At 43.7% G+C, this 12,937-nt stretch overlaps 1 protein-coding gene across 1 annotated transcript in view; it reads left to right on the top strand.

Annotated features, from left to right (window-relative positions):
• Positions 1 to 12,937, top strand: part of LOC137384081 (SAM pointed domain-containing Ets transcription factor) — a 111,001-nt gene that overhangs the window by 60,717 nt on the left and 37,347 nt on the right. Inside the window, exon 3 of the mRNA XM_068057660.1 lies at positions 10,478 to 10,675. Coding sequence (XP_067913761.1) covers positions 10,478 to 10,675 — 198 coding nt within the window. The remainder of the gene's footprint in view (positions 1 to 10,477; positions 10,676 to 12,937) is intronic.

Raw genomic sequence — 12,937 nt, 5'->3', positions numbered from 1 at the left:
CACAGGGAGAACTTGCAAACTCCACACAGGCAGTACCCAGATTTGAACCCGGGTCACTGGAGCTGTGAGGCTGCGGTGCTAACCACTGCGCCACTGTGCCGCCCCACTTTCATGAATATTCCCATGATTGGGATAAAGGGCTAGAATTTATTTTGTTTGCCACTAGGGATTCACCTAATGAGTCTACCAGTTTTAGTCCTTTTGAATTAGTTTATGGACATGAGATAAGAGGACCTCTAAAACGAATAAAAGAAAGGTTTTTAGAACAGAGGGACAATTCTTCTGTGCTAGATTATGTAACCATGTTCTGGGAGCAGCTCACGAGAGCCTGCAAAGTGGTTCAGAAACACCTGAAAGCTTCCCAAACAACCATGAAGAAATGGGTAGACAAGTATGCCAAGAGCCGAACATTTCAACCAGGGGATGAGGTGTTAGTATTACTGCTTTTACAGGGTGAACTGCTGAAAACACGGTTCAGTGGACCATATAAAGTGGTCAAAAGAATTGGTAAAGTAAATTATTTGGTTGACACCCTAGATTGCCAGAAAAAGAATCAGCTGTGTCATATCAATATGTTGAAACAATATCATCGCCAGGAGGAGGATAAGCAAACACAGGTATGTCAGGTAGTAAGGAAAGTGAAGGATGAAAGGCATAATGAGGATGAGGCAGAAGGAGGCCTACACAATTCCCAAATTGAACCTCCTACTATCTGGTTAGCTAATACTGGATTGTGAGGAGATTGGACACTATGCTTTCATATTTAGACGCAGAACAACGAGAAGATCTAACAAAGTTACTTATAGCATTTAAAGGAGTCTGTAGGGACAAGCCAGGATGTACAACCTTAGCCACACATGATGTGGATGGAGGGGAATCCTTTCCTATAAAACGGTATCCTTATTGCTTAAGTCCAGAGAAACTGACCCAGGTAAAAACAGAAATCCAATACATGCTGGAAAACCACCTAATTGAACCCAGTTAAAGCAGCTGGAGTTCCCCAGTGGTGTTAATGCCTAAACCTGATGGTTCAACTGGATTCTGCATAGACTACAGAAAGGTTAATGCAGTACCAAAGGTAGACTCCTATTCAATTCCTCACTTGGAAGACTCTATTGACAGAATGGGCAGTGCCACGATTCTTACAAAAATATATTTGTTAAAGAGATACTGGCAGGTTCCTTTAACACCCTGAGCTAAAGAAATATTGGCCTTTATCACCCGAGATGGTCTTTTTCAATGTAGAGTGATGCCATTCAGCCTAAAAAATGCCCCAGCCACTTTTCAGAGACGCATGAACCAAGTGATAGCCAGTGTTCCTAACTGTGTGGTTTATCTTGATGATGTGCTGGTATATAGTGACACTTGGAAGGACCACTTGGAACAGCTAGAAGCTCTGTTTAGAAAATTACAATTGGCTGATTTTGTGATAAGTGCCAAAAGTGAACTTGCAAAAGTGAGAGAAGCCTTCCTTGGGCATATAGTAGGACAATAGCGTTGCCAAGAACAGTAAAAGTGCAAGCATTAGTGGAGTTCCCTATCCCTAAGACTAAGCAAGAAATCATGAAGTTTTGGGGATGTGTGGTTCACTTAATCTGCACTCGGTCTCCCCAAAGTCAAGGAGAACACATTTTACCTCCCTCTGGACCTTGATCCCACCACTGAACAGCAAACCATAGTTTCCAAGTCATTGGCCTCATCTCCTTTGGAGATCCAGACCCACCTTTGTTTCTTTACATGTCCCAATAACATCTTCTTTTGCCATTTAATCTCTCCTGCCTTCCGCCCCAGAACAGTCCTTCCCTTTTGTTCTTCCCCCATCCCCCCTTTCCCAGCCTCTGTACTTTCTTAAAACCTGTTACATCTCCAAGTTTTTCCAGTTTTGACGAAGTCATCGACCTGAAACGTTAACTCTATTTCTTTCTCCATAGATGCTGCCTGACCTGCAAAGTATTTCCAGAATTTTCTGTTTTTAATTTTGCTTTTTTAAGAAGGGGATTATATAGTTTTATATCTATATATGAAAACTTAAAGGAGAAGGTAGTGTAAGAAAATACTTACATACCTCAGTTGGTACTGAATTTAAGAACCACATCATCTCCCAGATACTTATAGGACTGCAAAGCATGGGGGGTGAGGGGTATTATTTCCTGTAAAGCTGCTTCCAAATACGTTCAATGGCTGTTGTCAAATAATGAATGTTCAAGGAGGGAAGATAACAGTGCATCTTAAATATATCCTGCAAGATGAAAATTGTTTTAAATATGTGACTCAGACATCAGCATTACTGTATCTTGTAGCTCGACTGCAGAGATACTGTACTATATGACTCACAAAGTTTAATTACCTGAGCAGTACATGGAAATAGCGCGTCTTGCAAACTTTATTCTAGAACAGAATAAGATGCAGATAATCCCATTCAGGTGAAGGTAATTCGCTAGTTATGGCCAGGAAATCCTAAAAATTGTTTCAGCCTGCTATTTTCTGCAGTAGTACTGCTGATTTAACTGCCCTTTTCCCTTGAGGTGGGCCTGAGATGGCTAGGTGTTGCCCAGTGGGTTCAAAGTTTCTTTAGTATTGGCTTGTATTAAGTTGGGAATAGGCATCCCAATAAATGTGGTTTTTGGGGAGGTTCGATGTTTGCACATTTCCATAATTGTCTAGGGTGCCTTTGTTCCTGTTGGGGTGTGCAGGGAGATGGTTGGATTTAATTGGCTCTGGGCTTGAGCTCTGATCATGGGAGTCTGCAGTGGATGGATCCACTCTCACCTCACTTTCAGTGCTCTGGTGAGTCATCCAAGTGTTCTTACTTCAGGGTATTGTTGGTTCCCTTTTCTCCTGTGGGGGAAGATTCTTTGCTAATCTTCCCTTTGTTCTCTGGGACAGTCCTGCTTGCAGTAATTTGTAAATATTCCACTGCATGCCCCTGCGGCACTTTGACTAGGTGATGCATCACCCTCACGGTTTCTCTGCCCTCTTGGGGACTTTCTTTATCCCTGCAGGTTTCTGCAAATTTATTAGCTGCCCTGGTAGGGTGCTTCTGTTGTCTGCATTTACATAGGAGGATGTGGGGTCTAATATTTCCAACAGCTCAGGGTTGGCTGACCGGACAGTCGGGGTTTTCATTTGGGAATCCTCCCAGAATTCTTTTAACGTGTCCTCTTTGTCCCCTTTCCTCTCTAACTCTCTGCCAGACCTGTGCCTGTCTGTCCCCTTTGGTTCTCAGCAGGGGTCCTTCACAATTCACCAGCCCTCTACTGGAGGGCTCTTCAAACGTCGGTACAAGAATTAGGGGTGCAGACTTCACTGCAGATTGGGGTTTGCCCTCAACCTTGCACATGTGGCAAGTTCTACAGTACTCCACTACATCCTTGTGGAATTTTGGCAAGTCAAACTGCTGCCTTATGCGGGCTTTGGTTTTTCGTATACCGACACGTACAGCCATTATCAACCCATGGGCCATTCTTAATAAAGACCTGCTCAGGTCGGGAAAAAGAACCTGACCCGAAACCGACCGAACCACAGCGGACCCGAGCCCGACCTAGCCCGAGTCACTCCGATTTTGCCCCGAGCCTGACCTGATTCGAGCCCGAACCAAGCCCGACCCCAACTCGACCTGATCCGAAGCCAACCCGACCATCCCTTTACTTTCCTTCCGACTCAGAACCTGCAGGAAGCTGCAGCGCATGCATGATGACATCATAGTGACGTCACTCGCTCACTGCGCAGACTCAGTTTCGTCCCGGACTCCCAGCTCAGGTAAGTTTTTTAATTTCAATACTTACCAGCACAGCACTGTGTCCAGTCCGGCCTGACCCGACCCGAGTCCGAAAGCCGGACCCGGAGGAGGGCCCGACCTGACCCGAAACCGACACATGTTGTTGAGTCCCGTCGGGTGCGAGTCGGGTAGCAAGCCTTCAATTCTTAATATTTCTCTCCGGTACCTCTGCAGCGCCACTACCTGGTGAACCACTGTCCACTCTCTGTCCTCAGGTCTGTGAGGAGAACTCCATTTCCTCATCAGAACCTCATTCTTCACATAGTAGCAATCAGGGACTCCCTCTGCTTCAATTTCAGTTTGGGCAGCCTGTGCTAACTGTTTTAATACTGGGTCGGCTCACTGAGCCTCAACTAGGCAAGATTCATGTGATGCATTCCCTGGGTTCTCTAACATTCCAAAGAAATCTTCATACAGACAGCATAGTCATCTGTCTGCAGCACCAAATCAGTATCCTCTGGGGGAGCTGGTTTGGCCATGGCCCGAGTCACTACAGATTCAGGGGAACTGCAGGAGACCGTCTCCTGCCACCGCCCTGTCTCTCTGACCTTCTGCAGTCTCTCTTTCACTACTGGGGAAGCTAGCACCTTCACGCCCGCCAGATCATTACTGAGGAGCAGGTCAACCCTGTCCACAGGCAAACTAGGGACAATCCCTACGGTCACCAGTCCCGAAACTAGGTCGCATTCCAAGTGCACCCGGTGTAAAGGTACAGGCGTGCACCGCCCTCCGATACCATTAACCACCGTGCTTGTATTTATTGCACTCTCTATGGGAAAGGTCATGCCTTTTCCCAGCAAAAGGGATCTGGTGGCCCCTGTATCCCTGAGTATGACTATGGGCTTGCTTGCCCCAATTGAGGGGTATAAATTTACTCTTCCTTTAGATACAAAATCCGAATAATTTTCACAAATCTTATTAAATTTTACTGCACCCACAGCAGTATTTTTTCTGGGTCTTACTGTTGCTGCAGTTAAAGACACAGCCTGCTCTGCTGCACTTTCCATCAGGGTCCCTTCTCCTTCACTGAGTGGGTGTGCCTTGATTAACCATACAGGCTTTCCCCATAGTTTCCAGCAGTCAGATCTGAGGTGACCTGCCTTACTATAATGGAAGCATACAGGTCTCTGTGTCTCACTCCTGCTTTAGGGATGAGTGACCATAATATGATAGAATTTTATATTATGTTTGTAAGTAAGGTAATTCAATCTGAAGCCAGGGTGTTAAATTTGAGCAAAGGAAGTTATGAAGGCATGAGGGGAAAATTGGCTGAGGTGGATTGGGAAAATACATTAAAAGATATGACAGTACATAGGCAATGGATATTCTTTAAAGAAATATTACATAGTTTACAGTAACTATACATTCTTTCAAGGCACAAAAACCGCAAAAGAAAAGGCAGTCAACTGTGGATAACAAAGGAAGTTAAGGATTGTATAAGATTAAAAGAAAAGGCCTATAATGTTGCCAGAAATAGTAGTAAACCTGAGGATTGGGAGGATTTCAGAATACAGCAAAGGAGGATGAAGAAACTGATAAAGGAAGGGGGAACAGAATATGAATGTAAGCTAGCAAAAAATATAAAAACAGACTGTAAAAGCTTCTATAGGTACGTGAAAAGGAAACATTTGGCTAAGACAAATGTGGGTCGATTACAGACAGAGTCAGGAGAATTTATAATGGGGAATAGAGAAATGGCAGAGAAGCTAAATGATTACTTTGTGTCTGTCTTCACTGAGGAAGATACAAGAAATCTCCCAGAATTAGAGATCCAAGGGAATAGGGGGGATGAGGAATTGTAGGAGATTAGTATTAGTAAGAAAGTTGTATTGGAGAAATTAATGGGGCTGAAGGTTGATAAGTCCGCAGGACCTGATATTCTACATCCCCGAGTGTTGAAAGAGGTAGCTATGGAGATAGTGGATGCATTGGTGATCATCTTCCAAAATTCTATAGATTCTGAAACAGTTCCTGCAGATTGGAATGTCGCAAATGTCACCCCACTATTTAAGAAGGGAGGGAGAGAGAAAACAGAGAATTACAGACCTGTTAGCCTTACATCAGTCGTTGGGAAAATGCTAGAATCTATTCTAAAGGATGTGATAAACGGACACCAGGATAATAATGATCTGATTGGGCATAGTCAACATGGATTTATGAATGGGAAATCATGTTTGATGAACCTGTTGGCGTTTTTTGAGGATGTTACTAACAGAATTGATAAAGGGGAGTCAGTGGACATGGTACACTTGGATTTTCAGAAGGCTTTTGATAAAGTCCCCCACAGGAGGTTGGTTAGCAAAATTAAAGCATATGGGATAGGAGGTAATATACTAGCATGGATTAAGGATTGGTTAACAGGCAGAAAACAGAAAGTCGGAATAAACGGGTCATTCTCACGTTGGCAGGCTGTGACTAGTGGGGTACTGCAGGGATCAGTGCTTGGGGCCCCAGCTGTTCACAATATATATCAATAATTTGGATGTGGGGACCAAATGTAGTATTTCCAAGTTCGTGAATGACACAAAACTAGGTGGGAATGTGTATTGTGGGGAAGATGCCAAGAGGCTTCAAGGGGATTTGGACAGTCTTCATGAGTGGGCAAGGAAGTGGCAGATGGAATATAATGTGGAAAAATGTGAGGTCATCCAGTTTGGTAGGAGGGACAGATGTGCAGATTATTTCTTAAATGGTAAGAGATCAGAAAGTGTAAATGTACAAAGGGACCCGGGTGTCCTTGTCAATAAGTCACTGAAAGCTAACATGCAGGTGCAGCAAGCAAATAGGAAGGCTGATGGTATGTTAGCCTTTATCGCAAGAGGATTTGAGTACAGGAATAGTGAAGTCTTGTTTCAATTGGTTAGACCTTGGTTAGACTGCCCTTGGAGTACTGTATGCTGTTTTGGTCCCCTTACCTGAGGAAGGATATTATTGCCACAGAGGGAGTGCAACACAAGAAATCTCCCAGACTTGTTCCTGGGATGGCAGGACTGTCCTATGAAGAGAGATTGGGGAAACTGGGCCTGTATTCTCTAGAGTTTCAAAGAATGAGAGGTGATCTCATTGAAACCTACAAAATACTTGAAGGAACAGACAGGATAGATGCAGCTAAGCTGTTTCCCTTGGTTGTGGAGTCAAGAAACGACTGAAGGCACTGGATACTGCAAAGGCTATGGGCCGTGACAACATTCTGGCAACAGTACTGAAGACCTGTGTTCTAAAACCTGCCGCACCCCGAGCCAAGCTGTTCAAATGGGAATCAGGGAGAAAATTCTCCGCTGGTTGGAGTCATACCTAGCACAAAGGAAGATGGTTGTGGTTGTTGGAGGTCAATCATCTGAGCTCCAGGACATCACTGCAGGAGTTCCTCAGGGTAATGTCCTGGGCCCAACCATCTTCAGCTGCTTCGTCAATGACCTTCCTTCAATCTTAAGGTTAGAAGTGGGGATGTTTGCTGATAATTGCACAATGTTCAGCACCATTCGCGACTCCTCAGATACTGAAGCAGTCCATGTAGACATGCAGCAAGAACTGGACAATATCCAGGCTTGGACTGATAAGTGGCAAGTAACATTCGCACCACACAAGTGCCAGGCAATGACCATCTCCAACAAGGGAGAATCTAACCATCTCCCCTTGACATTCAATGACATTACCATCACTGAATCCTCCACTATCAACATCCTGGGGGTTAACATTGACCAGAAACTGAACTGGAGTAGCCATATAAATACCGTGGCTCCAAGAGCAGGTCAGAGGCTAGGAATCCTGTGGTGAGTAACTCACCTCCTGACTCCCCAAAGCCTGTCCACCATGTACAAGGCACAAGTCAGGAATGTGATGGAATACTCTCCACTTGCCTGGATGGGTGCAGCTTCAACAATACTCAAGAAGCTCAACACCATCCAGGACAAAGCAGCTCGCTTGATTGGCACCCCATCCACAAACATTCACTCCCTCCACCACTGGTGCACAGTGGCACAAGATGCACTGCAGCAACACACCAAGGCTTCTTAGACAGCACCTTACAAACCGTGACCTCTACCACCTAGAAGCACAAGGGCAGCAAATGGTTGGGAACACCACCACCTGCAAGTTTCCCTCCAAGTCACACAACATCCTGACTTGGCACTATATCGCCATTCCTTCACTGTCGTTGGGTCAAAATCCTGGAACTCCCTTCCTAACAGTACTGTGGATGTACCTACCCCGCATGGACTGCAGCGGTTCAAGAAGGCAGCTCACCACCACCTTCTCAAGGGCAATTAGGGATGGGCAATAAATGCTGGCTTAGCCAGCGATGTCCACATCCCATGAATGAATTTTAAATAAAGAACCAGAGGACACAATTTCAAAATAAGGGGGAAGCCACTTAAGACAGAGATGAGGAGAAATTTATTTACTCAGAGGGTTGTGAATCCTTCGAATTCTCTACCCTAGAGAGCTGTGGAAGCTCAGTCATTAAAATCAGTCTGGTTTAAATGTTGCAATAAAATGTGAGATATCATTGAGTATGTTTAAAGCAGAGATTGACAGATTTCTAAATACAAATGACATAAGGGGATATCAGGATAGTGTGGGAAAAAGGCAGTGAAGTGGATGATCAGCCATGATCATATTGAAGGGCAGGGCAGGCTCGATGGGCTGAATGGCCTACTCCTGCCCCTGTGTTCCTATGTTCCTGTGCTTTCAGTACTATCCTTTTTGGCTAGAGGAGAGCCCCCTGTGTGTCCAAATTTTCTTTCTCTCCCAGGACTGCTTGGGCTCCTATCACCTTCCCACCCTTTGTCCTTTTCGGGTTTGGTGGGGGGTGGTGACTAGGAAAGGTTTGCCCTTGGGAAACCGACTTGTATATTAGAGCAAACTCAGCAGCCCAAGCTGTGGCTTACCTCGCTCTGTGCACTTTTTGTTCCTCCACATGGGTCTTTATGGAGAGTGGGAGTTTTTTAATTCCTCGAGTAAGATCACCTCTCTGAGGTTTTCATATGTGGGCTGCACTTTAAGAGCCCTCAACCACTGGTCAAAAGCCACTTCTCTCAACCTCCAAGTAAATTTGATCAGCTTGCTTCTGGAGGGTTCAGAACTTCTGAGGGTAGGCTTCGGTACGAGCTCGTATGCCCCGAGGGTAGCATTTTCAGTCAATTTGTAATTTAATGAACTTTCATCTGGCAACAGGGAATAAACCTCATGGGCTTTTCGTGTTAGATTGCTTTGCAGCAGGAGGGTCCAGCTCTCGGCCGACCATTTTAACTGCCTTGCAAGTTCTTCAAAAGATACAAAAAATGCTTCCACATCTCCCTCATTGAACTTTGGATCAATTGGGAGAATTTTAAAAGCTTAGTACACGGCCTTGAATTAATTGTTGGCCACGCTTTCACTGCAGTTACTCTGTCACCCCCTAGCTAACTCAAGTCGCCGTAGTTTCCTTTCCGTCTGTTCCTTCTGGAAAGTTCTTTATCACTCTCTCTTCTCTCTCTTTTCCTTTCTCTTCTCTTTCTCCTTCTCTTCCTTTTTCTCTGCCTTCTAATTCAAGTTTCCTCTGTTCCAATTGTATCTTTGCTAATCTTACCCTGTCTGACTCTAATTCTTGCCCTGCCTCGGACTCTTCAGGTTTGAGAGAAAAATGGTTGGCCACTCGTAGTGGTAGTTTGGATTTCCTGGCTTTGGCATGGATAGTGATCCCACACTGCTCAGCCATATTACTCAACTCCTCCATAGATAGTGCCTTTAACTTATCCCAAGTTAATTTACCCTAACTTGGGGAGGTACTGGATTCAGTCACGCACATCTTAGTATTCTAGTAACACAAATCAGAAGAAAACCTGTATTGAAGTTTTTTTTTCTTCTTGATTGGGATCAATTTGATTTCCCACTTCCAATTTCTCGTTTGTCTATGAGTCCAATGTTGGACTACAGCCCCCAAATTTCTGTTACGACCAGGTCAGGGAGGGGTCTCAGGTTCCCCTCTTGCCCCTTCTCTGGTTTGGCCGCAACAGGGTTTATCTTTTTAAACACAGTAATTTTAGTTTACCACCTCAGTGAGCCCTTGCTCACTGTTCCTCGAATATAATTACAAATGAATCAATCAGACAGGTTTTCATGAGTTTAAACAAGAAAGATGTAAGTTTATTAACCTTATCACTCTAAACCAGTTAAAATTGCTAAAATACGCGATGCATCCACGCTCACATGCATACAAGAGGCACACACACACACACAAAAAGATACAGGGAAGAAAGAATTGGGAGGTTGAAGTAAAATTGTAATAAATGGAATGCAAATACTGGGTTGTAATGTCCTTAATTGAAGTCAAAGTCTTGGAGTCCTTGCTGGGTGGGGGGTGGGGGGGGGGGGGGTGGGGCGAGGGGGGGTCACGTGCACAATTGCTTCTCTGGTCCCAGAAGGCCGAAGGGAGGTTTCAATTGTCTTCTTGCTGGTCACCAGCCTTTGTCTTCTCAAAATGTAAATTTGCTTGGCCATTTTTTAACTGTTCCATTCTGCTTTTTAAAAAGTTATTTGCAATGTCCAGTAAAAGGTTCAAGCAGTGTTCCATATAACAAAATTAATAGTTCCATTTGGCGTGTGTGATTTCCGTCACACACTTCACTTAAAATGCACACCTTCTTATTCTGGCAAAGCCTTGAATTGACATCATTCTCAGATACGAACTATTAATTCCAATGATCTGTTTGTCTTCAGACCCGATAGAGTGGAGCGTGGGGAATGTTCAGAAATGGATTTTATGGACTGAACATCAGTACCGACTGCCGCAAATTGGGAAATCCTTCCAGGAGCTCAGTGGGAAGGACCTGTGCTCCATGTCGGAGGAAGAGTTCAGACAGAGATCGCCGATGTGTGGTGACATTTTGTACGCACACCTGGACATCTGGAAGTCTGGTATGTGCTCAACTCGACAGTACAAGGCAGGATCAGCCAAGGCTCCTGTCTACACATGTATCTACCAGGTCTCTTTTCCATCCCACAGTTTTCTCCTGAAGCAGCTGGAATGACCTCCTGTGTCCACACTACCTGTGGGTAAGCCCAGGTAGCAATTGCTGGAAGGTTATTCGACTGTGGGGGCATCACAGTCTAGTCTGATCTTACCTGATGCTTGTAAACATGCACTTGATGGTCAGGGGCTGCTGAAGTGAGATTGGGGGAAGGTTCAAAGACTTGTTTTTTTGCCCCCTGACACACTGTGGTCCATTTTAGGGTCACTGCTGACATCCTATCTGAAATCCCACAGACCTGGGATTGAACCTGCTCTCCTGCTTTGTGTGGATCATTTATTTCTTTCTGTCACTCTATCTTTGTTTACCCTGGAGACTTTACTCTGAGATCACCCCCTGCAAATTGCACCTTGTGATTTTGTTGAGTCGCTCAGCTATTCTGGAAGGGTAAGTGGTTATCCAATGCCAACCATGATATCCATCCCATCAGGCTCCTTTTGCAAGGTAATGCAGGTTTCATTGCCTGAGTTAGTTGTAGCTGAAGTCAATCCAAAGCATTGCTTAAATTATGTATAAACAACTGAGACCACAGTATAAGCAGGGCACTCCGCTCCTTATTTGGGTGGTATCTAGTGTACAGTAGCTTGGAGGGCACCAGTATGAATATGGCACTCTAGTTGTTATGCTGATGGTGCTTAGAATTCTTTTCTATAACTTTATGAGCAGAGCTCCACAGAGTAAATAATTAACATCAATTTTGAAGGAGGCTAGATGTCAGATTTAAGCACTGATAAGGACTACAAAGTGTGTGGTTATAGAAATAGTGCTGGTAAATCTCGTCTTATTAAACCTCATTATTGTAAACCTTCATTACAAATATTGTTATTTCAAATACTCATTACAAACCTGCTTGTTATTACAAATATTCATTTAAATTATAGAATCACAGAACTTTATCCAAAGAAGGAGATCATTTGGGCCATCACACCTGTGCAGGCTCTCTGAAAGAGCTATCCACTTTGTTCAATTTCTATGTCCTTTTCCGTGTGTAAATTTTTGTGTTTTAAGTATGTAATAATTTCCCTTTTAAAAGCTATTACTTTCACCACTGTTTCTGCTAGGACATTCTTTGTTCTCACAACCTCTGGAAAAAGAAAATTACAAAATCTCTCTCTCCATTCTTTTGGTGATGATCTCACATTCATGGCCTCCAGTTATCAACTCAACCGTCAGCAGAAATATCTTGTCCCTATTGACCTGATTAAAACCTCTCACAACTTGAACCTACTCTCTTGCAGTGAAAAGAACCTCAGTTTCTCTAGTCTTTCCTCATTATTACAAACCCATACAAGCCTTCTTGCTATTACAAAGTCAGCTTATAAGCCTCTTCATTTTTAGAAGCTCTCATTAAGAATTGCTTTGTTGAAGTATCACTATTGCAACCAGCTTCATCAAACCATTATATTGCAAACTTCTTCCTTATTATACTCTGTTATTACAAATCTCAGCATTATTATAGACTTCTCATAACAAAGCTGGGTATTATAGACTTGCCCATTACAAACCTATACATTTAGACTGCTGATAAATTTTTGCATTATTATAAACCCTGTCATTACCATCTCTTCGTTATTATAGACAGTGATCATAATCCACTCCACAATTATTTGACTGTGATTATAATCTGCATTATTATAGGCACTGCAATTAGAAATCTTTTCATTATTATAAACTCTGTCATTATGCATTGCTCCATTATTAAAAACCATTTCCTTGGTCCTGGGTGACGTTCCATTGTGCTGGTTAGAGGACTTCAATAAGATGAGCCTTAGATTGGGAGTCCATTGTGCAGGTTCCCACGCATTTGTGCAGATAAGGATGGATTGTTTTTTTAATTACTTCATCAAAACATGAAGTTTTTCTGTAGAAAGTGGCATTGAATGATCTAAAGCGTTAGGTGTAATGCGACTGTGAGGTCAAAAAGGAACAACCCGTAAGACTGGCACCACACTGTGTGTCAGATTGACTACTCCATTGTTCTGTAAATCAAGTTACCAAAGAGAGAACTGATGGCGCGAGATGACCTCTTATTTAGCGATGAAGTTGGAACTGTACCCAACTGACCGCTCAGCTGATCACCTTCAGCAAGCTGTCAGAAACAAGCAAGCAATGCCAATTGTTTCCAGCAGTGTGAGCAACTGTACTCCAG

This window comes from Heterodontus francisci, chromosome 25 (assembly GCF_036365525.1).
Source record: "Heterodontus francisci isolate sHetFra1 chromosome 25, sHetFra1.hap1, whole genome shotgun sequence".
NCBI lineage: Eukaryota > Metazoa > Chordata > Chondrichthyes > Heterodontiformes > Heterodontidae > Heterodontus > Heterodontus francisci.
Note: the sequence above shows the minus strand (reverse complement) of the source record. Positions and strands in the feature narration are given on the sequence as shown.